This window comes from Sinocyclocheilus rhinocerous, unplaced genomic scaffold (genome assembly GCF_001515625.1).
Source record: "Sinocyclocheilus rhinocerous isolate Xijiao unplaced genomic scaffold, SAMN03320098_v1.1 scaffold504, whole genome shotgun sequence".
NCBI classification, from domain to species: domain Eukaryota; kingdom Metazoa; phylum Chordata; class Actinopteri; order Cypriniformes; family Cyprinidae; genus Sinocyclocheilus; species Sinocyclocheilus rhinocerous.
This window is the reverse complement of record NW_015645076.1, coordinates 581,944-609,938: the sequence shown is the minus strand read 5'-3', so window position 1 is coordinate 609,938 and position 27,995 is coordinate 581,944. Positions and strand designations below refer to the sequence as shown.

The following is a 27,995-nucleotide window of genomic DNA, read 5'->3' as shown; positions in this document are numbered from 1 at the left end:
TCTCATGACCAAATCAGTTCAGCATGCAAAGCGCTGTGGCTCATCAGAGAGCAAGATCTTCAACCTCTTGTTCCAGTGTGCCAGTGACATCCACTAAAAAACTCATACATTGCCGACGGATACTCAGATATGCAAAGGAAATTTCAAACCATTCCAAATGTTTTCTGAAATAAAGGCTTGAACGGTTTCAGAAAACTGACTACAAAAATACGTAACTTCCCCGAAAGAAGTGCATCAAAACAAAACTGCTGTGCGAGTGCATAGAGAAAGAACAAAATATATGTGTGTGTGTCGGTGTGTTGATCTCAGTTTAGTGTCAACCGTTTCAATACTAAGTTCAATTTGGATGAACAAAGAAGCTAAACAAAGATTTATACATAAAGAAGCAGGTCACCAGTTTCTTACGAAAGCTCCAAATGGATCAGAAGTCAACAATAAAAGTTAGTCCACATTTTGTGTTTTGTTTCTTTCTTGGGACATTCATTAATAAAATTTATGTGAACAGATTCATGATTTGGGTCCAAGGCAGTTTGCTGTTTGCACTGAATGATGTAATAAGATCAGGAAATTTAATGTAGTAGTTTACTTCAAAGACAGAGGTAGATGACCATTATTTCGGATGGCTTACAGTACATTAATGAACGTCGTATGTCATCGATCGACTGCTGACACTGGATTGACCAGTGTGTGCTTGGAGGGAGAGGTGATCGTGACATGCTGTTCTTGAACCTCATTCATTCTGAGCCAACAAAGCACGGGCTCTTTAATAAAAGAACACTGAGCTGGAGAACATATCTTTAACATGATGGAATGACAGCGGTTAAAAAGCCTCTGAGTGAGGAAGACACAAAAATGAAAAGAACAAATGTTAATAAATGCAAAACCAAAGACGGACTTGCACATAAACAGCACAGATTCCAATGGAATCACTCTTCCTGGCCATGTGATCCAGTGATTGGCTCCTCACACATCATGGCAAGCGCCTTGTCTCGAACACTTTGATTGGCCGGTCTGTTTGTCAGTCATTCCACTGCCTTACCAGATGGGTTTGGAGAGATGTGTTCATTACGTGATCTTCTCATGCTGGATTTGATAGTAGCATGCCTGAGTGAGGAAGAGGAAGAGTTCAGAACAGCAATCTGGACTGTCACACTGTGCTTATTTGTATAATTATGAGTTGTTTTTTTTGACTATACAAAGCAAATTAATCCTTAATACTGATATTTAATGCAATTAATGTTTAATAAGATTAGCACTGAGGCAGTTTATATTTGGCTGTCTGTTACTATCTTTTATATTCTAAACTGTGGTCAACCTTACCAATGTTTGACTAATTTTTGTATATGAAATTTTGCTAATATGTCCGCATCTTAACACTGCATTGTTTCACACCGTGCAGCAAGGTTTGCAAGGAAAAAAACCCTTGTGAAGAACCCTTATAGACTATACCTTGAGTGTGGTGAACATGATGCCATGCTCTCCATGTTGTACACATGGATCCATTAGGTCCTCGATGAGGCTGACCTCTGACCCCAGATTCCTTATCCTGTAGAGAACAACAGCTATGTCAACTAAAAGATGCCTTTTTAACAATGTGTTATTTTCTGTGTTAAAGCATATGCAGAAAAAAAAAACTGGATGTCTAAAGGAACACATCCTCTCTATCTAAGACTACATTTAAGCCTAGTATGTATATCTGACTTGGGTGATCTGATCTGATCTGATTGGGTGATTTTGAGCACCAAATCAGCATATTACAATGATTTCTGAAGGATCATGTGACACTGAAGACTGGAGCAATGATGCTTAAAATTCAGCTTTGAATCACACAAATAAATTAATTTTTAAAATATATTCAAATGAAAAATGGTCATTTTAAATTGTAATAATGTGAAATATTATTACAGTTTTTACTATATTTTTGATTAAATAAATGCAGCATCGGCATGCATAAGTGACTTCTTTCAAAACATTAAAAATCTCTTAATGCCAAACTTTTGAAAGGTAGTGTACAAACATACTCCAAAAAACAGGGCCTTAGAAACCTTGTGATCTCATCCTTACCGTGCACGCAGAACAACAAAGAGGAAGACAGGAAAAAGGTCATCCATAGACCACAAGAAATCCTGTTTCAGAAGTGCGAGAACTTCCTGGGTTATCTCCTCAAAGGTCAGCTGGATGACCTGAAGCTTGTCTGAGGGGGTAAAAGTTGTGCTGTCAAAGTAAAAAGATAAACAACCTTAAAAACAATTTACCAGAGATAAATTATAAATGTTATTAGCCAGAAATTGTTGTAAATCTCCAACCTTATTTGCTGTAAAGTCTCAACTGCCGAGGCAAAACAGGCGTCCTTAGTGCTTGAGAGAACCTACACATCCCCAAAATACCTCCATGAATATTGCTTCATGTTCCAGAGTCTTATTTCAGGTAATATAATCAGCATATTGCCTTCAATAACAGCTTTATGAGACTTTTTAAAAGAAACTCAGGGGCCGTTCACACAGAACGCGTTTTTCCATTACAATGCTCTACTTTTTCATTGTTTATCTATGTAAATGCATACAAGTGCCGCATTTTTAAGACACCGTGTCAAGTTAAAATCATTTCAACTTTTACACGCAGCACCGCTCATCAATGCCAGTTCCGAAACAGTGGACCAATCAGAACCCTGGAGACGAGCAAGCGTTGTGAGCTTTTATTAACAGTAGCAAGTTGGCATGGCAACTGTTTTATTTGACGGCAACATGGCGGATGAGGCATTCTGTGCTGTGCTTTTTTTAAAGCCATTCCTGAGCGCTGTGTCTCGTGTTTTTAGATGCAAAGACACATTCTGTGTGAACGGCCCTTTAGAGTCTCTCTAGAACAAACCTGTTGTTTTTCTCCATGTACTGTAACAGTCACAGGCCAGAATTTCCTATGAAGACAGGTATTAGTGGCAGTAGGATGGATCACTAGAGGATAATAAAATCTACTGTATGTATTTCTCAGTGTAGCTGTGTGTCTGACTCACTGTTGCACCCCGAGGAACGCGAGCAGCGCCAGGTCTGGTTGTTTGTTGAGTCGGAGCACACACTCCCAGTACACATCATCCTCCTTCTCTTTCTCTAGAGCATAGAGAGTGAAGAGAGGAGGATAGAGACGGGGCAACAGCACCGGCAGGAGGAGAGCAGAGCTGCTGACCACACACCTGCCATGCACACACACACACACACACACACACACAAAGACAATGCATAAGGTAACTGGTAAAAAATGACGTGCTAAAGACAGCTGGTAAAAGCACAGGAAAATCAGTCTGAATTTATGAGAAAAATTAATAACGACAAAAAGTTTGTCACAATTATGGCTTTTTATCTCATAATTTTGTTTGTCAATTTAAACCTTTTATTTCATAATTATGATTTAGTATGTCAACGTCTCATAATTATTACTTAATGTCATAATTTTGTGAATTCTAACCTTTTATCTCATAATTTTGCTTATGTCATAATTATGATTTTTGAGAGCATCAAAGACGATTATTTTCTTATGTGCCAGAATTAGGCTTCAATAGGTTTGCACCCATCAAGTTTCAATTAAAAAGAGAAAATAATCAAATGAGTAAAGTACTTTTCATTTATAAATTATCTAGATTATTACTACTACTACTACTAAATATTGTAGAAACTTAATTTGCTGTAAAGTTGCTTTGCAACGATTTGTATCGTGAAAATCGCTACACAAATAAACTTGAATTGAATAGATTATCAAAAATAGGCATTACCTCATGGTGATTTAATATACAAACATATTTTTATTTAATTTCCAGTAACAACAACGACAAAAACTCTAACTGTGATATAAACCATTACAGTTGTATAAAATAAATTTACTCATGCTGTAATATCAGAGTTTGGTCAAACCACCCCAGTGTGCTATGTATTATTTTTCACATAAGTGAGACATCTTACGTACCCAGGTTTAGGAGACTCCAGCTGCTTCCCAGCAGGGTCTGAACCACCCTTCGCTTTTGGAGGGTCAGCTAGTGAACCTCCTTCCTCTGGCAGATCAGGAAAGAGGAATCTAAACACAAACACATACATAAATATTCATGGAAACAACATTTAAAACAAAATCTGTCGTCGGTCTGACTGACACATTTACCTGACAAGCTGGAAGATGCGGCTGAGATAGGACTTGATCTCATTGACAGCCTGGGGCAGTAATCTACGGTTGGCCCCAACACCAACGTACGTCATACGGTACACCGAAACCAATGTCTCCACCAGCCGACCCAGAGGATGCAGTGGGGTGTCACATGCCTGGGGTCAAACACCAGGGGTCAATGACTTATAGTGCAAAATCATCAGACAATTGAACTACTAGAAGGGGCAAATTATGACATCAGGCAATGCATACCTTGACAAGGTACCGACGGATTGTGTGATACACCTCTAACGTCACAGGACCCACATGCTGAGGAATGAACTCTAGACTCTCCAGCGTTTTGTGATGAGAGCGACTCAGCAACTCTGGACTGAAACACACAAACACACACACATATATATTCAGTTTATACTTTATACATTTTACAATACACACTTAATATTCATGTTCCATAGGTTTTCATCCTTTTTATTATAAACATATTTTATTTACATTTACATTCAGTTGTTATAAATAATTTGGTTTGTGTGGAAGCCCAGAAAAAAAAATCATGTTTTGGTAAATCATAATTATTGCAGTAAAAGTCATAATTATAAGATAAAAAGTTATGATTATGAGATAAGAATACATTTTGACAAAAAAAAAATTTTACTGAAAAAAAAAACGTTATACTTTATTTCTGCTACTCTTATGTTTATCTCTCTTTTTTTTTTTTTAGAATTATGACATTCCTACAAAAAAGTTGATTTATTAATCATAATTATGACATTTCATAATTATAACTTAGTATTTCATCATTTCAATTTATAATTAATAATTTAAAAATTAATTTTAAAAGTCAATTAACTTTTCTTATTTGGCAGAAATGGCCTTCCATAGGTGTACACTATATGGAATAATATATATAATTATATAAAATATGCGTGTTACAGAATGTACAAATGGTTAACATTGTTTGTGTCATATCAGTCAGAAAAGCAGTTCTGGGCTCTTTTTTTTTTGTTAACATAGTTGTTATTCTTGGCTGAATAACTCTAGAAGGTTTTAAAAACCATTTAAAATTAAATATGTACACAGTTTGGATTAAATGAAAGTGTAGTCAAATTTTTTAATTAGCATGTTTTTGTGTTTTGCTTTGGTACCGAAATTGGTACCGAGAACCGTGAATTTTCACTGGTATTGGTGCCGAATACTGAAATTTTGGTACCGTGACAACACTAGTGTACACCAATCAACTTCCAAATAAAAAGAAAAAATAATAAAATTAGATGAAGTACTACTCATATATCAGTTCACTAGATTATCAAAAACAGGCATTACCTCATTGTGATTTAATATATAAATGATTTTTTTATATAATTTTAATATATAATATTATTTTTTCACCCACCCTTATCTAGCATGATATGTAATATTTTTCTGCTTATTAGAGTACCGATTTGTTAGCTAACTAATGTCAGACTCTGCTGGAATCATCTGTGAGTGTCAGGGGAGTTTTGCATGGAATATTAGACAATGAGGCACAGTCAGGCTTTGGAACAGGTCTACTCTGCACTGTGTGTGTGTGTGTGTGTTTAAGTGTACCTGTCTCTCTGCTGTCTCCTGTTAGCAGTGAGTGCTACGGCAATGTTGTCCCACGCTGTAGTGGTTTGTCCCTGTCCGGGAGAATCACAGCCTAGCCTGTTCCAGCACTCCAAAAACACGGCCTTCCACTTTTCTTCGGAGTGAACTGCTAACCTGCCCAGTTTACTGCAATCGCACAAACACATCGGTTCCCCATCAACATTGATAATGCAGCTTAAAATTGAATTGTGCTACAGAGATCAACACACACTCTTACAGTGCATGATCCTTCTCCTTGTCTGAGTCGTACAGGCTGGGTTTGTAGTAGGAACCTGACATCTTTAGTCCGGTTCCCCAGACTCCACTAAAAGAGCCTTCAATGTAGTCTCCATTCGGCATGGTCAACACACCCTGCAGAAAGAGATGAACAAACATTACCATTTAAAAGTTTGGTAAAATGTGAGATTTGTAATATTTTTAACAACATTAATAATACTATTTTAATACAATTATATTAATATAATATTATTATCATATTTTTAATATTATTACAATTTAAAATAGCTGTTTTTCATTTTAATACATTTTAAAATGTAATTTATTTCTGTGATGGTAAAGCTGAATTTTCAGCAGCCAGTTGGCTACAGCTGTGCCGTGTAATATTTTTGTGGAAACCATGATACTTATTTTCTGAGTTCTTTGATGAATAGAAAGTTTTAAAAAGCATTATTTGAAATAGACATTTGTTGTAACATTTTAAGTGCATTTATTGTCAATATTGATCACTGTAATGTGCCCTTGCTGAAAAAAAGTTTTAGCTTCTTTCAAAAAAAAAGAAAAGAAAAAAAAAAAATCACCTTTCCGTTTAGAGTCCAGTCTTCAGAAAACTCCCCTTCAAATGTGGTGTCATCCTCAGAGAGTAACACCCCATTGCCCTTGAAGAGAAACAATTAACAAGATAAAATAAATAATCTGAAGTTTCTTTTTTCGTACTTTAGCAAGTACGTGTGAATGTGTGTGTGTCAGGTTTTGTCATTTTTGTAGAATCAAATGCACTTCAGTCATTAAAACCTAATACCTAATGTGTGGAGACAAAAGGGAAAAAACAGGAGCTATTTTTTCTTTTCTTCAATTTGTTTCAAAAATATAATTTGAATAAAACCTTGTATACATAATATTTTTATTTTGTAGTAACTGTTTTATAAAAGCAATAAAGCACAAGGGGTCATGATATATTGTGAATAAAGTCATAATATGCACAGTGTCTCATACCTACATTGCTAAAATAAAACCAAATGTGTGCATGTCAATCTCACCATCATTTTGTTGTTGCTGAAAGCACCTTCATAGTACAGGCCGAACTGCGTAACAACAACTGCGTTCCCCTGACGCTGATCATCCAGCCACATGCCCATGTACTTCTCCCCTCTGACACAAAAAACAGTTAGTATAGTGCACAACTGCGCACACACTTACAACATATACAACACATTTCAACTCAAGGCATAAAAGTGCCGCAATCATTTTGTGAATTCACTTGACTCTCTGCATACCTGGTGATGTCATCAAACACTCCATAGCCAGATTTTTTGTCATACTGCCACTGGCCGATGAAGACACTGGGAGAGGTGGAATTCAGCTTCCCACTACGCAACATCCCATGACCATGACGCATGTTATCTTGGAAAGAACCCTCATATATTTCACCAGAGGCATATCTGAACACAAACACACACACTCTGTCAGTTTTATGACATCGAATCACATCAGCAAACAACAGTTAAAAAGTTTGGGGTCAGTACGATTTAAAAAAAATTTGTTTGAAGATAATTAATACTTTTATTCAGCAATGATGCATCAAAATTTACAGTCAAGACATTTTATAATACTACAAAAGATTTGTATTTCTGATCTTTTCGACTTTAAAAAAGGTATTATGGTTTCCGCAAAAAACATCTTTCCTCAACTGTAATAATAAGAAATGTTACTTGAATACCAAAGATATTAAAATGATTTCTGAAAGATCATGTGACACTGAAGATTGTAGCAATGGCTGCTGAACATTCAGCTCTGCCATTACAGGAATACATTTGTAAAAAATATTAAAATAGAAAATGATTTTAAATTGTAATAATATTTCACATTATTGTTGTTTTTACTGAATTTTTGAACAAATAAATGCGCAAAACCTTTATTACGTGGAAAACACAGTGATCAAAATTAGAGAACAGTAACCACTGTAGCGCGAAAGAAGATTACAACTAAAATTGTGGAGGGTTACAGCTGTCAAAAACGAGTAGGAATTGTAGAGGCTCCTGCTTTGAATGACTTCAGCACATCTGCGGCCGCAGGACATCACTAGTTTCTCACTGTGCTGGTGTGATCTTGGTCCACTCTTCTTCCAGTCTCTTCCATAGTTCAGTGACTGTAGTGGTTTTCTTAGCCATGACTTTGTCGCCAAGGACTTTCCAGAGATTTTCAGTTGGGTTTAGATCAGGACTCTGGGCTGGCCTTTTCATTATTTCAGTGTTCTTCGCTTCAAGGAACTGCTTTATCCGTTTTGCAGTGTGACGGGGGCATTGTCTTGCATGAAAATTGCAGGCAAGGTACCGCATGTTGTTGAAATGTTACTGATAAACATTTGCATTCACCCGCCATGTAGCTGTATAAGAGGCCCAACATCCCCCAAACCATGACACTTCCTCCTCCACCTTTCACTGACTTCTTTACGCATTCGGGCTTCAGTCTTTACCCAGTTTGATGCCAAACAAAATGTTTCCCATCAGACCCAAATAAATGAAACGTGAACTTTGGACCAGTTCTCCTCTCTCCACACAACATGCTCCTCAGCAAAGGGGAATCTAGCCTTTTGATTCTTTCTGCTGATGAGAGGCTTGGTCACTGCAGAGTGCGCGTTTAGTCCCATTTCTCTTAAACGTGCCGAGACAGATTCTTACCCTGTTCAGCACTGAACTGGCGAGCATTTTCAGCTGCAGTGTTGAACTGATTCCATGTTGAGAGTCTCCACATTATCCTGTCCTCTTGTGCATTTGTCTTACATGGACAACCAGCCTCTTTGGGGGACTTGAATTAATTAGTGTCATTGTAAAGCTGCAACATTCTAGAAATCACAGATTTGGAACAACCAGCTTCTTTTGCAATGGCTGAAAGGGTCATCACTTTGGCCTTCATCTGGACAACATGCTGTCGCAGGGTTTCAGGCAACTTAGAGCTGCCTGCCATCTTGCAATCTCAGTGAAAATTAGAGGAATGCTGCCAGTTAAACAGGGTTTGTCATATAATTGAGGAAATTAGCACCAGGTGCCAGATTAACACCAATAACTTGTAGGTATCTGTAAGTGTTCTCTAATTTCGATCGGAGTTATTTTTCAAATATCTCATTTAAGTTTTTTATACTGTGCTTCAGAATACAATTAATTTATGAAATATGCTTAAAAAAATGCCCTTCTACTCGTGTTAGGATAACTTCAAATAGGACTAAGCAGTGACCTTGAAATTTAGGAAATTGTAGGTTGTTCTCTAATTTTGATCTCCACTGTACATACAGAAAAATCATATGCAAAAATAAAAACACAATCCGCAAACCTGAATGTTCCAAAGCCGTGCATCTTGCCATCCTTCCATTGCCCTTGGTAATGATCACAGCTGTTCAGGTTTTTGTTAGGCACAACGTAATCTCCAAAACTACAAAGGAAAAGAACGAGCCGTTTTAGGGGGGCGTGGCAGAGTCTTAACTTTGATAAAGAATATCTCTTTGGATTTGAGACTTTAGTCTTTGCAACTTCAGGGATCTTATCTATGCACAATCAGCTTGTAACACTCCACAAAGAGAAAGGAAAACTTGAAATCGCATCATATGACCCCTTTAAAATATTTCCAGAAATATGAAGTAAGAGACATCAGCATAATAATCTGAAGAAGAAAAAAAAAGTGTTATCACTTACCCATCTTCAAGGCCGTTCTTGAATGTCCCTGTGTACATTCGTTCATCGGGCCATTTGACCACGCCCCTAGAACACAGACATAGCCAATCAACATCTTCCACGTTTTGAGAAGACTTACACACCCACAATTCCCTCTCCAATGACCTACCACCCATTGGGTTTCCCTGAGACCCATCGGCCCTCATACATGGCCTCCTTAAGCCGACTGTCTTTGTAGAATGTGTATGATGCTGTCCGTGAAATGGGCGGATCTGCTCTCTGCGCCACCCCCGTAGAAGGAGGTATCCCATCATGCCCCAGTCCACTAAGCGCTTGCTCCACCGCTTGGTTTATAGAACGCAGCCACTTCGCCTAGGAATCAGAACATCACTGTTTAACCAACTATACAGGTTTCTGTAAATAATAATTTTGTAAATAATCAAGTCAGGTCTACCTTTTCAGCTGGGCACGAGGCCAGCAGAGTGAAGCTCTCTTCAGGTGAAGTCACTTTTAAACCAAATCTGCAGAGAACCACGCAAACTTCATAACTCTTCATAACACTTGATAATTATATAAAGCTAATAAACATGGCTGGCACACTCACATGCCTGTGTTCTCCTCAGAAATAGGCTCCACCCACAATGTAGCCAATGGGAAGACGTGATGAGTGGAAAACTAGGAGGGGTTGAAAAAGAAATGCAACTAATGCAAGAATAGCATACAGAAAATAAATGCACTAGGATTGTACACAATTCTGTCCACTCCAGATTAATGATGCATAATATATCAGTACCATCAGTTATCAGCAGATAGGAGATCTATCTATCTATCTATCTATCTATCTATATCGTATCTATCTTATATTAATCTTACTGACCCCAAATACTGAATGGCAGTGTATGCTATAATGCCTAAATTCACTCATAGCATTTATAGTACTGCATTTTGTTTTTTAGCGTTCTATTGGTAATTTATTTAGACTAAATAGGATAGAATTAATAATGATGGTGAAAATCTTGTTGCCATACAATATTTGTCAAAAACTTAACGAGCACACCTCAAGCATGAACCAACTGTCAATTGGTTTACAGTTTTTGTAGGTTGTCAACTACTATTTTAAAGTATAAAATGTTGAACATATGGTTCTTTTTCCTAAGAGCACATTTCAGTTTTTTTTAGGATGGAAAGGGATAATGCTGATGAAAGGAAAAACAGACACATACACGCACTGTAAAAGGTATCAAGGAAAAACAACAGGGAGGAAAATAATGGATTATCATCTCAAATACTCACTGGTACATTCACTAAAACGAGACTCAGCATTAAACAGAACCACTACTGTTCAACATTCAGCACAATTCAGCACAACATGCCCCTTACTACAACCAGGTACATTTATGCATATGTGCTATAACATATCTTTTACAAAGGGTTTGCAAGCAGGAAGCCTTGGAATGTACCCAACCAGATGTACTGTCATCTTTCTATGGTTTTAAACCACACAGGAACACTACATTTTTGGAAAAGGTAGAGTCTAAAAAACTAGAGGTTCAAACTGAGCTACAGTATTACAGATATTATGTGATTTTAATTGATTACATTCTTTAAAGGAATATTCAGAGTTAAATACACCTTAAATTCTCTTGACAGCATCTGTGGCCACAGAAAATCATTTTGACACATCCATCAGTTTGTCCAGTAATGCATTTCAAGTGAAAGCCTATGGAGAGCTTGCACAGCAATACAAAAAGATGAAAATATGAAACAGTCACACTGATGCAAAAGTATAATAACATGTTGTAACTGATGTAACTATGAGTAAAGTACTTTTAGCAGAGCTAACCTTCACCCAGAGGAATTAAAAACCTTGCCAAGACAACATTTCTCAATTTAATTTAGTTTAACTTGATATATAAATAGTTAAAACTGAAATAAAACAAATAAACAATGTAGACATATAAAAAAAACTACTAAAAAGTTACTAAAACTTGATCTAAAATAAATAAAAATACATAAATAAATAAATATTCATAAAACCTATAATAGTATCTCAACTATACTAAATGTCACTGATTAGCATTAACATTTCATCTTGGTTTTTACTGTAAGATGTGTCTAAATTATTTTCTGGATTAACCCTGTAGGGTCCACTGTTGTAATATTACAACATCAGTTTTAGCTCGACTAAAATAAAGCTGCACATGTGTTTTTTTTCTCTAAGACCACATTTACACAACTAACAGGTCCTATTGTTCAGCCTTGCAATGCTATTAGATGCTAGATTTTAAACATAGGCCTGTTTACCTGGCCATGAACTCACACAACCGGCGAACTTCCTTTGAAGCACATCATCTTGTTTACAGGACTGGATAAATCTACATTCAAGTAAGTAAAATGCCTAAAATATTAATTTTTTTCTGTGATTAGTAATAAGTCTAGATCATGAAGATATTAATGTATTGTTGAATGCATTGATCATTTTAGATTTTGAGCTTATTATGTCAGTGTAATTTTACAACACTGGGTTAAAGGGGTAGCAAAATTTGCCTGTGCACCTTGCACATTACATGGATGAATTGCGCTTCTCACTTGTTCCATGTGAAAAAAAAAATACTAATAGAAACATACTGTTTTTGATCATTCACAAGTTTCATCATTCTTTTTTGTTACCATTTTGAGATTCAATCAAGATTTTAAGATTATTAAATAAATTCAATTTGAAGAATAAATTATTTCTTTGAGAAGTATTTCAGAATGTCACTAACCAAGAAAGACCGTCTCATCATATGTGTATGATATCACTGATGGCGTCCAAAATGGGAACAGAGACTTTGAGATGGACTTGATTAAAATCAAGTCATGATGGATGGTTTAAAGCTTTCATTCAGTTCATCAGGTTTTGTAAATATAATCAGAACATATTTTTATAATAAAAATTTTTTCTCCATAAAAATATGGCTTATTTTATCATTATTGTGTGATTGTTAGTGTGTATACATATATAGACTATTGTTATGGGGTTGCAGAAGCATTACACCCTGCAAATTAACCTTTAGATGTTCTCTACATTTGTTCAGACAGTGAGTAAAATCACTGAAATTCTGCTACCCAAGAGCCTAACGTTGCAATATTACAAATGTGTGACTATTTCACATTTCCCTAAAAACTTACTAAAATGTCATAAATGTAAAAACCCATTTATTTCTACATTAGTGGCCTCCTAATAATCACAAAATTTTAAATGTGAAAATGTTCACAGTTTTTTTTCTATATTTGGGTCTTTGAGGGTTAATCAGATACCCTAAGTATTTAATAAAAGTTTTATTTAACCCCAGAATATTCCTTTAACAACAGCACTGGACAAACCAAACACTACAGCTGTAGGGTGCATCCTTGGGCACTAGGGGACAGTATGCTACGGAGGAAACTCTTCATTCGTACAGCCCATACTTACAAGACTCTTATAGGGGACCATGCCCTACCAAAACAAAGATAAACATCACTAAAACATCAGTCATTGGAAACAGATTGTTAGTTTGGCCCTGTAAGCGAATAAAAAACTGTCGTGAAAGAATTGTGTAAAGAAAGAAGGATGAGAGCAACAGAAAAGGCAGAGATAAAGCAGAAATGATACTGAAATGAAATGAAAGTATAAAGAGGAGAGCAAACCTGTGCGTGAACCAGCGCGTCGTTGAAAAGGATAAACCAGTTGACGGAAAAACGGCCTGCGTTCTGAAGAGTCAAAGCCTTATTACTGCTCTCACAGATCAGCCGACGGGACGGTTTACGAAGAGAGTCCTGAAAGAAGAGGAGAACTCTTAATTAACAGTCCAACTTCATCCACATTCTAGCTCTCCTCCACAAGTGCACCGAAATAAAATGATTCGCTCAGCATGAAGAGCACCTGGCTGTCTGGTGTGCATTAAACTGACTGGCATTTGACAGTGCTTCTGTGCTGACGGCAGCAAGGTGACTCACGGTCATCTTTCCAGGAAAGCTCTTCCAGAAGTGGAGTGTGTACTCGGCTTCCTTCCTCCTCCTCTTCAGATGAAGAGCCATGGATTCATATTTTGAGCAGGCATCTTGCAGCTTCTGATAATCCACAGAACTCTGTCACAAAGATACAGAAGTGGGATTTATGTAGTGATAGTGTACTGAGTGAAAATCTGTGGACAATACAGCCAGTCCTGTTATTGGTCCCCATCGTGACATGAGTCCCCATGAGTCTGTGTGTATTCAGGTTTAAGTCCCCACCAGAATAGAAAAACAGGTACACACACACACGCACACAAACACACACACACACACAAACACACACACACAAACACACACAAGAAAGAATAACCCAACAAACCTAAATAGGCAATAAATAACTGCACAAATAAATAAGCAAAAAACAATAAATAAGCAAAACAAATGCAAAAAAAGCAATAAATACATAAGCAATAAGTAAGCAATATATAAGCAAAAACTAAATAAGAAAGCAAAAATATAAAGCAAAAAAATAAATAAGCAAAAATACATGCATAAACAAACGTTTATTGTTACACGTTACATGTACTTACTATTATAATAACAATTAATTATGCATAATTACATGCAAGTAACACTAAGCCAAACCCAAATCCTAACCCTAACCACATAGTAAGTACATGTAGTTAATTAATATTACTCAGTACTTATATGTATAATTACACTGTAACAAGGACACCTTAAAATAAAGTGTAAACATAAATACAAACATTTTCTTATTAAGGTAGTCTGGTTTAACATTTTGTATGTACAAACAATTTCTATACGTGTGAATAACCAAAAGAGTAACCCGATTAAGCAAAAAATAAATAAACGTCAGAAACTCCTTAAAAACAAACAAATCAAATGGGATGAATAATTTTAAAAGGTGTTTTATAAAAAATAAAAATAAAAATGGACAAAACATGAAGTGTTACTGTGTTTCCAGTGAGTACCCACCACCTCATAGCAGGTAGCCAGTTTGAGCAGCAGTCGTCCGTATTCATGCAGGTGTTTTATGGGCAGGTAAAAGAGATGCGCCAGAACATCCGCTAAGGGCAAACCCTCTTCAGAACATTCAGACAACTTCTGAACAACCTCGGCCCCTTTGCCAAACACATCACTTCAAACAGAGTCAGACAGGGAGTCTTAATATATATGTTAATATAATTCAGTCTGTAATTATGTAAATATGAACACTGCATGAGCAATAGCAAATAATTTCCATTACTCTAGTGATTTGCAGCAAGTGTTGAATCCTAGGACAGCAAAGGCTTAGGAAAGCATTTGGGATAGGGTCTAACACACACATATACTACTTACTGACAAGGTTTGACAAGGGCTTGAAATCCTCCCATGACTAAGAGATCACCAACTGCAGAACAGTACCTTTATGACACAATTAGAAGAATAAGGAGATTATTACAACTAGGAAAATGAGCTGACTTGAGAAGGAGGGTACAACATTTTTGAGCAATAAAATATAATATATATATATATACAGTATATACAGTATATAACTGTATAGAGATTGCAGCAACGAAGATACATTTCTGGTTAATGAAATGAATGTATTGATAACACAGATTTCCATGACTTTTTAAGGTTCTAATTTTAATTACTTAAAAATCCTTGCTATTTCCAGGTCTTCCAGCACGTCACACACTCAGGACTTCGCCCCACTAAGAAAACTGCCTGAAAGATATCAGATTCTGAATCAAAGTCTCTGACTCTTAAAATGAGGACAACACCTTAAAAGATATCTCAAGGCTGCGGTTGAACGTACGATTATTTTGAACAACTTAAAGAACCAACTGAGGATCAGTCTGATTAAATACATTTGAGGATTTTCAATTATACATCACATTAGAAGTATAAAATCTCTTTGATGCCTGAATATGTTACTTTTGAATTAGAAGTTAATTCAGTACAGCTCTGTAGAGAATATAACTTGCTAAAAACATCTTGAAATTCAAGAATCCAGCAAGTTACAATAATCTGATTTTAAGATTAACTGTGTTCATCTAATTGGTCTTAACTAGATCTCTGGGTCTTTCTAGTAGTGGGCCAATTAATGAACACTGAATAAACATTGATATTCAAACATGGCTGATTATTAAATGTGCTAATGACTGTGACATCACAACCATAACCATTTTTAAATGACTCGTTTTGCAGCTATGTTCCAATAAATGGCCCAGATGGACTGGGTGGGGAAGTTTTGCATTGTGAACTTTAGAGTATGTCTACACTGTAACTTAAAAACACTTAAAACACTTCTTTTCAGCATGGAGTAATGAACAACAACCAACATCTCTTATTCCATCTGCTGAGGTCATCACCAAAGTAACCATTTCATTCTTTAATTGTGTGTGTGCTGAATACTTACTCAGAATATGTGTCCAGGAACAGATGTGCATCATCTAGAATAACAAGACCTCGGATATCACGTGAACGCCGCAGGAAAGAGGTTAGAGAGGCCGAGTTTTGACCCGTGAGCTGAGACAGCCGGCCCAATCGTCCAATCAGATTCTGCAGAAGCCCTGCAGAGGACTGACCGAGGGCGGAGCTTAGGGAATCTAAAAGCAAAAACAAATAAAAAATAATAATAATAAAATTGATAATGATATGAGAAATAAAAATCCCAAATAATGAATCAGAAAAACAGGACAGTCATCATTATATTATATTATATTACCAGTGTTAGTTTAGTAGAGATTATTATATTATATTATATTATATTACCAGTGTTAGTTTAGTAGAGATTATTATATTATATTATATTATATTACCAGTGTTAGTTTAGTAGAGATTATTATATTATATTATATTATATTACCAGTGTTAGTTTAGTAGAGATTATTATAGAGTATATTTTGTTTTGAATTTTATATATTATAGAGTATTTTTTGTAGAGTATCTTGCTTTCACTTTAATTTTACTTAAATTTTAGTCACTATGTTGTTGTTTTTTTGTCAATTTATATTTCTATATAGTATTTACTATACTATATAAAGTGTGTGTGTCTGTGTCTATATATATATATATATATATATAAATACACACACACACATATGTATGTATGTACGAGTATACTACATACTATATAGTATTTATTGATTTTTATTAATTAGGTTTTATTTTATTTAGTTGTAGTTATTTTATCACTTAAACTATAAAAAATGAGAAATGTTACCTTGGCAACTAGGTGAAATAAAATAAGTTTGAGGGGGTTTTTATATTTTATTTTATTCTAGTTAACATATATTTTATTTCAAGTACCAAAAATGTTTTTTTATGGTTTTAGTTTAAGTTAACAATAATAACCCTGTTGCATACATTAAGGAACTGTAAATGATTCAGCTGTTTCACTTCTACTAGTCTTGCCACTGAATTACACCATATTTGTACAGCTCATGCAGGGCTATAATGGAGATATGCTAATGAAATCTAAATCGTACAAAACAAGTTATCATCACACACACACACACACACACACTGTCATACCCAGTTTGAGCAGAGGCTGGAGCAGAAGACTATTGATATTGCTGAGTTTGCAGTAAAATTTCCTCTCTGCGGCCGCCAGCTCATGCAGACTGGCAATAAAACCCATTACATTGCGATCTGTCAGCGCCGCACATGTTTGTCCTCCTGCGCCCACACTGCTTACATACCCCAACTACCACAAACACACACACACAATGAAAAGAGTCAGAATAAGTCATGTAAATAACAGCATCATTGCACAGGATTTAGAGCGCAGTAGTATTCAAAATTATCTGAGAATAATATTCATTATATTCAATAGCAATTTGAAAATGATGATGATGATGATGATGATGACAAAGCCTTGCTCACATTCATACAAAAAGGCAACAGCACCGGTTGCTGTGTGTACTCTCCTGTCTGCTCCTCTTCCTCAGTTTGCTCCATCACTTCTTTCACCTGCTGCCCACTATAGTACAGGATTGGCTGGATACAATCTCCATCAGCCAATAAGAGAGTGTGTTGTTGCCCCGCCCCAATATCCCACACACGAATCCCATCTGACAGCTGCACAAAGACAAAAGAGGACAAACAAAGCAAACCAGTCATGAATCAGTATGTTGTCAACACTAATTTGGACAATAGCTAGGGCCTTAACCCACTAAACACTGGAACACCGATGACTCGTTTACTGTTCCATGATTATGTGACTGCACATTAAAATGTCATTGGTATATCATTAACATCACAAACAATATTTATCATGTTTTACCGTGCATTGTGGGGTGTTTAATGTATCAGTGCACTGGAATGATTTAGTCAATGGGACATTCCTAGAAATAGCCAATACCCTGTGTTCTGATTACTGAATTATAGAGCTGGTCAAGACACAGCCAAACAAACTGGATGCACATGTACACTTAATGTCTGAAGACTCACATTGCTGCTGGGTGTGTGCAAGTGTCACAGTTTCTAGCCTTGTCATTTCTGCAGCATTTCTAAACCAGGAAGAAAAAAACTCAACCTTAAAGGGTTTTTTCTTAATACTAAAAATGCAATTATGCAAAAGTTATATAATTATAATGGGCTTTATTTAAAAACAATTGAAAATGTTGTTATATTGTTATATAGAATATTACAGAAACATTACAAACAAAATGTATAGACAAACTGAATGAATAAAGTGCATGGAAATTTTTTTATAGAACTAAAAACATATATCAATATTAACTACACTACTGCTCAAAAGTTTGGATTTGGTAAGATTATTTCAAATTTTTAAAAGAAGTCTCTTATGATCACCCAGGCTGCATTTATTTGCTCAAACAAACAAAAAATCAGTAAAAACAGTAATAATGTGAAATATTATTATAAATTAAAAACTGATTTCTATTTTAATATTTTATTTTTAAATGTAATTTATTCATGTGATGGCAAGGCTGCATTTTCATCAGTCATTCAGACTCATATAATATCACTTGAAATCATGCACGCTGTTTAATATTCATTCTTATAATATTTATTATTTAATAATTATTACAATTAAAATATTACTTTATTATTTTTTATAACTTTTCCAAACCCTTTTACATTTTCCAAAACCTTTTAAAAGATTTCAAAAGGAAGGGAATTTTATCCTCCCTCTTGTGATATTTTTTCGGTTTTATGTGCATGTGTGCACACCTTGGTTAAGTGAGGAAGGGTGGTGGGGGATTCCATGTGTCCCAGCTGTCCAGAAGTGTTGCAGCCCCAGGAGAACACCTGCCATACACACACACCACACACAAATTACTGCAGGATTACACTAATACAGCACTCAAGAGAAAAGCCACGGATATGCAGATGAAGTGTGTCACCTGTGATTGGGCGGTCAGGGCGAGAGAGTGATGAGCACCTGCAGCCACTCTCAACACCTCTTTACCATTCAGACTCTTTACACAGACGGGCTGCGGTCTGAAAAGAAAGAGTAAGAAATTACCACATTATGTTCCTCTGTGATGCATCTAATGAGTCTGTCCTCATTTTAGCAGAGCACATTATATTTTAAAGCCCTGGAATCTTATGTAACTCATGAGTTGTTAGGCAAGACAGTCTCCAGGAGCAGGACGGAGCCGCTCTCATGCCGCTCTGCTGATGGGAGGTTTCTGACCTGGGAAGGAGGTCTCCATGTCCAAGTTGCCCTTCCTGGCCACATCCCCAGCTCCACACTTCTGTCTGCAAAGAAGGCAGGTGGGCATCGGCCTCAGGAATGCCTCCTGGAGCGAGCGGGATGGCCCGTGCACGGTGGCGGCTCGTTCGCCGCAAAAGACGTGGAGACACTGAGAGAGCGGCAACAAGAAAGAGAAAAAAAAATTCTAAACAATTTTCGAACATCAATAACTAGAGGCAGAACACAATCCATATTCAAACGAAGAACCAAAATGATCGATCATAAGAAACTGCAACTCATGGCACTTTGTTCCTCATTGAATATGCATTAGTTCAGTTCTGCTATATATATATATATATATATATATACACACATATACATTACAGTAAGCAAAATGTGATTAAGTGTCAAGAAAATAATCACAATGCAAAAAAAATGTCTTTTTTCCTTTTGATTTTGAGTTGAAATTTAGACATGTGTCTGTGAGATTCACCCATGAAACTACTTCTAATTTAAAACTTATTACAAATGCAACTACATAAAAATACCTTCAGTTTTTGCGTTGGATGCCGACTCCTTCACCTCAAACGCTGCAATATCTGTATCCATGGCAACAGTAATATATGGGAAACCTATCCACAAGTGCCATCGGCAGAAATTTGAATAGCCATGGTAATACAACCAATGCCATTGACAAACATATTACTGTAAGTTAAAATAGGCCAGGCAGCAATTTGCAGGGTTTTTACTTTGAACTGAATGAACTAAGTCTTAACACACTGCACAGGATTATGATTAAACTTCACATATTCAGCTAATAAAAGAATACATTCATAGCAATCATTCCTCTGGTTCTTATGCGTCTAAACGGCAGATTCAGTTCTGCCATATAAACACAAACAAACAGCATAGGGAAAATTCACATGAATCATTGAACAGCACAGACACAGACCCAAAGACTTGGCCAACTCCAATTCAACTCTCTGCAAAACACACACACACACACACATTCAAACACAGTATGGCCAGGTGCACACACAAACAAACACACACGGACTGCTGCCGTGCTGAGTTCTGTTCCAGCCCCACTGGGGTCCATCTGTCACATAGGTGGGGCTGAGGAGATGAGAAAAGATGTGTGTGTGTGTGTGTGTGTGTAGCAGGTAGCTGGCCACCATTGTCTTCTCTAGCATGTGTATCAGGCTTCAGCTGATTTATGAACTCAGACAAACACACCAGGCTGAGGTATCCTGGAGTCTCATGAGCAGAGAGACTTTAAAAAGTCCTTGCATTACAATTTCTAATTCAGCGAACTAAATGTAAATCACTTTAAACACATGCAAAGCACTAGAGCAGAAAGTTTCTGACACCTCTGGAGACTTGAACTTGTTTTGATTACGTATATTAAAAGGGGGGAAATGTATTCATGCATCTACAACCTGTTTGTCAACTAAAAACCAGAAGGACTACTTTGAATCGCACAGTGTCAACACATGACTTATATTCATATTTCTGCCCAAACACAAGCAAAAAACTAAGAAAGTTTATTTTGAATTAATAAAATGAAGCGAGATTTTTTGTACGTTTTTCATTGTGAAATTATTTTCTTGACAATTATTCACATTTTCATCCAAACTCAATTACTGTCATATGAAAAAATATAATTCTTTTGTCACAAAAAGGAATGGAGTTGTTAGTTATTCATAGCCTCTGCAGCAGAAACACCAAGCGTGCAATGAGCTGATGGATGAGAGAGGCAAAACTTTACAAGATGCTCATCAACATGCTCATGCAGACTTACGGAGACGGCACACTGGGTGTAAGAGAAGGAGAGCGTGTGTACCCTGAGAGAGCAGGCCAGGCAGGGACAGGCGACGACTGAGCTCCGCCTCCTCCTCTCGGATGTCCCCCAGGCTGGAGCTTTTCTTCCCCTGCATGGGCTCCTCCTGACGCAGTCTCTCCTCTACTCGCTCTCCTGGAACCTGGAGCATTAAAAAATTGTCAAACGCATCATAGCTAGATTAGAATTTCTCAGTTTCTTCCCAATAAAAGTGCCAAAAACATCAAATAAAGGTTTGATGTTTAAGGAGGTGTAACAAACATGTAAACATACAGTATAAAAACTGGAAAACACACTTACCCAGTAACCAATCACTTTTCTCAGAGAGAGAGCTTCGTATGTGGACACTACACGTTCCCCCACTGCAGAGGCACAGGACACCACCAAGTTGTTCAATGCGGAGCCCATTGGAGTCACAGACTGGGCGACCGGGATCAAGGGGTCAGAGGTGAAACAATCAGCACAGTCACTGGAGAGCTGTGATAGGAAAGATATGAGAACTTGAATTGTGCATTTAGAAGCAATTAAACAGTTTGATTTATGATGGCTTGGAAGAGTCAACTAGTTGGATAGTGATGACAGGATAGTGATTTTAACTAAATAAACAAAAATCTAGATATTTTGAACTGTATTTGTTACAGGTGAAGCTGTCAACTTCTCAAACAGGGTTTTAGCATGTCAACGTGCTAACAGTTAAATGTTTATATGTGACCCTGAACCAGAAAACCAGTCTTAAGTTTCAATTTTTTTCGAAATTGAAATTTATATGAATAAATAAGCTTTCCATTGATGTATGGTTTATTAGGATCGGACAATATTTGGCTGAGATGCAACTATTTGAAAATCTGGAATCTGAGGGTGCAAAAAAATCTAAATACTGAGAAAATCGCCTTTAAAGTTATCCAAATGAAGTTCTTAGCAATGCATATTACTAATCAAAAATTAAGTTTTGATATATTTACGGTAGGAAATTTACAAAATATCTTCATGGAACATGATCTTTACTTAATATCCTAATGATTTTTGGCATAAAAGAAAAATCTATAATTTTGACCCATACAATGTATTTTTGGCTATTGCTACAAATATACCCCAGCGACTTAAGACTGGTTTTGTGGTCCAGGGTCACATATTAAATTTGGATATAGATATACAAATACATACACTACTGTTCAAAAGCGTGGGGTCTTTTGTTTTTAATATACTTTTATTCTGTGAAAATGCATTAAATATTTAGTCTAAATAAATGTAAAAAAAAAAAAAAAAACCATACTAAAAAAACAAAACAAAATTCAGTCCTGTAAATGCTACGTATGCATCATAGCATATACTGCCGTTCAGTGTTTGGGGTCAATAAGATTTTTTTTTTTAAAGACTTTTTTAATAAGCAAAAATGCATTAAATTGATTAAAAGTGAGAGTAAAGACATTTATGTTACAAAGCTGTTGTTTTGATCTTTTTATTCATCAAGGAATCCTGAAAAAATGTATAATTGTTTCCACAAAAATATCAAGCAGCAAAATAATTTTTTTAACTGGGATAATAACAATAAGAAATGTTTTTTTTTTTTCAGAACCAAATCAGCATATTATAAACATTTCTGAGTAAAAAAATTTTTAGTAATGACTGCTGAAAATTCAGCTTTGGAATAAATCATAAATTGTAATAATATTTCACAATATTACCCTTTTTACTGTAATTTTTATCAAATAATTGCAGCCTTGGCGAGCAGAAGAGACTTCTTAACTTCCCTAAATTTCTGAATGGTAGTGTACATACAGAGATATATATATATATATATATATATAATATTATAGCTGTGCATGCTCATTTCGCCTTACATTACATAGATTACATTTTCCTCACTTTTTAATCTTCACAAACACTAATAATTTTATAAGTAATCTTCAGCAAATCTTAAAATGAATATACATTTTTTTCATGTTCTACATTATTATGTTGTAATGCTGCAATTCACTTGTTGCTTTTGCACTTGTTGATTTTAGTTTTTGTTGTTTTATTTTTTATTTATTTAGACTAAATAGTATTGAATTTTAATATTGGTCATTTATCGGTTATTGGCCATACCATGAAATGGTAACACTTTACAATAAGGTTCCATTAGTTAATGTATTAACTAACAAGAACAAACAATGAACAATACAATTATTACAGTATTTATTAATCTTTGTTAATGTTAGTTAATGAAAATACAGTTGTTCACTGTTAGTACATGTTAATTCACAGTGCATTAGCTAATGTTAACAAGTACAACTTTTGATTTTAATATTGCATTAGTAAATGTTGGAATTAACATTAACTAAGATGAATAAATGCTGTAGAACTACTGTTCATTCTTAGTTAATGTTAACTAAAGTAGTTAACTAATGAACCTTATTGTAAAGTGTTACCCATGAAATTAATCATCAGATTACAGGCAAAATTTTAATACCGGTACGGGTTTAATACCCAATGCATTTTTTTCAAAATGATCATACTATTTTACACAAAAAAAAAAATCATTTTAAATATATAGAAAAGTTTTTGTATATAAATTCCCAAAAAATGGTGCTCATATATCAACTTAATGCTTGCTGGACGTTGTGTCTGAGACTAACCTGAGCCGAATGAAGTGTGCTGGGAGTCTTGGTGGTGTGCTCGGCCAGGGCATGATCAGAAAGTCTCTTAAGGTAGGCCTTCACTGCCTGCTCATCGGGATATGGGGAGGACTTCCCCCCTGTGGCTCTACAGCTGTCCGGCTCAGGAGTGCTGGTCTCTGAGGCTTCGACATAAGCCTCTCCATTTGTGGGCGGAGCTTCAGGCTCCGCTGAGTCTTCTATGGCTGGTTCTACAGGTTCTTGACTAGATGCAGGAACCTCATTTTGTGGTTCAGAGGCAGGTTTGCTCTCAGGAGGAGGTGTAGATTCAGGGTTAGTGATGGAAGTGGGTGATTTTGGGATCTGAGTTGGCATGGATGGAACAGGTTCTGTAGGAGAGCTCTTCCCTTGCTTACCCCTTGAGCTCTGATCTGGGCTGCCCTCAAATGCAGATGTGGTCTCATCGCTGTCCAGCTCAACACCTACTGGACAGTGATGGCCATCAGAGATAATAACGTGGTCCTCTTTGTCTGTCATAGTGTACAGCATCTGATGGCACTGACCGCACTTGTCTTGAGGGGGGTTCCGAGGCTCCTGCGGAGGGGGGAGACAGCGCACCAGAGCCAGGCTGTGAGCGGCTCCACAGGCCACCTGCAACACGTGCCTTCCAGCCAGGTGCTCTACCTTCTGGGGCTTCCAGACAGGAAACGTTGAAGTGTTCAGGCCCAGCTGACACCCGCTTCCCCAAGCCCATACTTCATGCTTGGCTGAAAGAGCCAGAGTGTGCTGATCCCCACAAGCCACCTTGAGGATCTTCACCGTCTGAGGGGGCGTGGCCTCAGAGTCCAGCACACCCACAGGGGTGGGATTAGGGATAACAGAGAGTCCTGATAGGCCACATTGGCCATGAGTGTTTTCTCCCCACATGTGCATGCCTCCATCTTCTGTCACGACTCCACTGTGGACGGAGCCAGCAGCCACAAAAACAATGCGTTGTTCGCTAAGAACCGCCTCCAAAACGGGCTCAGTCGCTACTGATGATGTTTGGTTCTGTTTCCATGGCAGCTCGCCAAAGCTGTAGACTTGTCCCCCTAAATATAGTATATAAATTATTACATTTCTGGATTGCAATATTAATGAAAAATGTATGAGAAGCAACAGTCAATAGTCTTTTCACAACCTTCACAATCTGTTTAAAGCAGTGGTTTTCCACTAGAGGGCCAGTGCCAGCTAGTGGAACTTAGTAAACTTCCAAGTGGGCCACGGGATGACTTAAAATTCTTTCAGTTAATTATATTAAAATAATATAACTTAACTAAAATGCTAACAAAACTAAAACACACAAAATCAAGATGTATATTGAAATCATATTTCTTTTTGTCCCCCTCTCAATAATGATTGCTTTTATTCAAGAATTTACAATTCTTTCACTTCTGGAATCACAAAAAGAATTCTACTTAATTAATTAAATATTTCTAAACTCCCAGTTTCTGTTAATAATACAGTTTAAAAACAAGCTGCTTTGTCATAATTGCAGCAGAAATACCTTAAGGTGCCAACACATTTACTGTTTTTTGGTCAATTTTTGCAGATGAAATACATTCATTTCAATGTATTTGTAACTGAAAGTGACTGCAACAATATCGTTCCTCCGTGTAATTATCATTATAGTCGTGTTGACTTTCCATATCTCACAGAATTAAAACAATTATTAAAACTTTAGTTATAGTTATTGTTATAGTTATCATTCTTGGTGGCCTTTAGCCTATATGGGGGCAGTCTTAAGAGTCATAAAGTTTGAAAATCACTGTGAACGTGAACATGAAGCATTTTCAGCAGTTTTCTTGTGAAACAAATATTCAACAACACAAAAGAAAAACTTTTTTTTAACATGTCGTGGAGGCTGCGAGTCACATTCACCCTTGCGAACACCTCAGTGTATCCAAATGTTAATGATCCCTTTTTAAAAAAAATGTTTTTCATTTTAGGAAAGTTTGCCTAAAAATAAAATGCAAGCCTACAGTATATGACTTAATTCTGTAGAACCCATACAAAGTCAATGGGGTCTAAAACAACACTGGACACCAATGAATTTCACTGCATGAGTAATCGATGAGTATTTATTCATGGGGGTGAACTATCGTGTTAAATTACTGTTACTATTCCATGGCTTGTCACGGCTGATTATGTCAGCTTGGCAAGGCGTTTCAAAGGCAGATCAAGTTATTACATTTTGATAAAAGATCACAAAGAAAAACATTTGTTCTTTGCAACCAATAACTTGTGCACAATAAGACCACGTAAATAGTCCATTTTGATGTTGACTTTAACCTGTTAACAAAGTGCTCATCAAAAATTTGTATCTTGCATCTAGAGGGTTGCCCAGCCAAATTTGCATGTGTATCCAGTGTGAATAATAAATGTATTACCCTCTACTAGCAGAACACCATGTCTAGCTCCCACGGCAGCCTGGAGAACCGGCCGGGAGAGCAGCACCCTCTCCGGTGTGGTGCTGTAGGAATATCCCCTCCACGTGTGGAGAAGTCCTCTCTCCCCAGAACCGTCCTCCTCACCACATCTAGAAACACAGTGATGAATACACTCTCAGAAAAGTCATGAGACAAAAAAAAACTAAGAAGCGTACAAACACTGCACTGTTCAACATTGCTGGCAGTTTGTCTTTGAACACACTCACCTCATCTGCTTCTCCATCTCTAAACGTTCCCCATATCACAGCTGTTGCGTTTGTCACTGTGGATGATTGTCCTGTAAGAACACAAGTGATGTATGATTTCAGATGTGGGATGACAACAGAGCGTTCGAGAATGACTTGTATGTTTAAGCTAATTTTCCTGAGACAATGTTTCATAAAACTAGTCACAAAGTGACTGAGCAAATTCTGAGCATTTCTGTACCTAGGCTACATTTATTTTTAATTGTAAAATAAGTAAATGAAATGTTTTTGAGTCCAGAATTTGTGCCAAGCAAAGACTAACAGTGTAAACACATATGTACACACACTGGTCAGGGCCAAAGGTGACGCAGAGCTGTGATGAAATCAGCTGAACTAGTAAACACACAACAACAGATCTAGAACAGTTACTGTTTAATACATTTTCAAAATGAATATTAACAACTTCTTTTCTGAGTTAGTTAAAACACAAGCTGTCAAGCAGGTTTAGATGGCCATAAATAAAAGTCATGCATTTAAGCAAAAGGAAAACAACAAATCTAGAATTACATCATCTACGTCGACAGGTGGAGATCACGTTAAATAACTCATGAATTTAAAATACCACTGTAAAGCCATAATACAGTCTCTAGAAGACATAAATATTTCTAATTTTCATTCTATTCGCTGCTTTAATATCACTCAAGCTAATAAATATGGTGTTTCGTTCATTCTTACCCCGATATGTCAGACTAAAGATCTCAGACAGAAGCGAACGACTCTTGGCTTAATATAGCTTGTCAGCTTTTAAAACACTTGATCAGAGAAGTAAAATAAGCCGGTGGAAAGAGCAGACCCAGCAGAGCGAAGCTCATGATGATTATGATGATGACAATCGGGTGTGTTGTTATAGTGTTGTTGTGAGCGCTTCAACGGACGGAGAAGCAGGAGGGACAAACAACGCAGGGTATTTACACTTTCGCTTTTTCTACTCGGTTCGGCAGAAGAGGAGAGATGAGTTGGTTGCTTGAAATGTGGAGCTGGTAAGCTAAATATATTAGCTTACTAGTCGATAGAAACTGTAAATTGGATTGCAGATGAATAATAATAATAAATGGACTAATACTGCTCCTGCAGTTGTCGATAGAGCAATTATTGTCTCGGTTTGACTATTTTTCTTAGCGAACGCAGTAAGCCAAATTACAAGTAAAATGATTCAAAATCAGCATTTCATTCTGTCAGGATTTATTCTGCGATCATGATAATTCCCTTAAATATCCCAATAGTTAATTAGGATATATATGTATAATATACAGTAGTACGAATTATTTTTAATGTTGATCAAATCACGCAGCCGAGATTTGCTTTATATGCGAATAAAGTGAAATATACTATAAATCCAACTTTAAATATATCACTGGGCGATAAGTTTACACTTTGCGACGATATAAACAATAAAGCAGTTGAGATTTGCTAGTATATTTGTATATTTGTTTTGCTGTGGTTAAAGTGTTCCATCAATCAGAAACCACTTATTTATTTATACTTTAATTAAGTAATTAATTCATTCATTCATTCATTGTTTTGT

The 27,995-nt window shown here is 36.4% G+C and overlaps 1 protein-coding gene across 6 annotated transcripts; it reads right to left on the bottom strand.

Annotated features, from left to right (window-relative positions):
• als2b (alsin Rho guanine nucleotide exchange factor ALS2 b) lies at window positions 1–27,333 on the bottom strand. Of its 6 annotated transcripts, none has more exons than XM_016508850.1 (37): window positions 27,146–27,333; window positions 26,432–26,502; window positions 26,166–26,314; window positions 23,758–24,827; window positions 21,440–21,616; window positions 21,101–21,281; window positions 19,848–19,898; window positions 19,300–19,468; window positions 19,007–19,103; window positions 18,834–18,911; window positions 17,523–17,717; window positions 17,172–17,343; window positions 16,054–16,243; window positions 14,988–15,053; window positions 14,625–14,787; window positions 13,632–13,763; window positions 13,323–13,451; window positions 13,108–13,131; window positions 10,258–10,328; window positions 10,108–10,174; window positions 9,823–10,025; window positions 9,675–9,740; window positions 9,316–9,414; window positions 7,263–7,427; window positions 7,026–7,137; window positions 6,567–6,644; window positions 5,987–6,120; window positions 5,731–5,895; window positions 4,399–4,516; window positions 4,144–4,301; window positions 3,955–4,062; window positions 3,011–3,187; window positions 2,869–2,914; window positions 2,307–2,368; window positions 2,065–2,214; window positions 1,450–1,546; window positions 1–1,104 (listed from the first exon to the last, which is right to left on the bottom strand). In XM_016508850.1, exons 2-37 carry the CDS (start codon window positions 26,446–26,448, stop codon window positions 1,066–1,068), a joined length of 5,175 nt encoding a protein of 1,724 aa, XP_016364336.1. In that variant the 5' UTR covers window positions 26,449–26,502; window positions 27,146–27,333; the 3' UTR covers window positions 1–1,065. The 6 variants fall into 6 exon arrangements, with proteins under 6 accessions (XP_016364336.1, XP_016364338.1, XP_016364337.1 ...); XM_016508852.1 differs by having other exon boundaries at window positions 21,143–21,281; XM_016508851.1 differs by lacking the exon at window positions 13,108–13,131.
• Window positions 27,334–27,995: the final 662 nt, after the last annotated feature.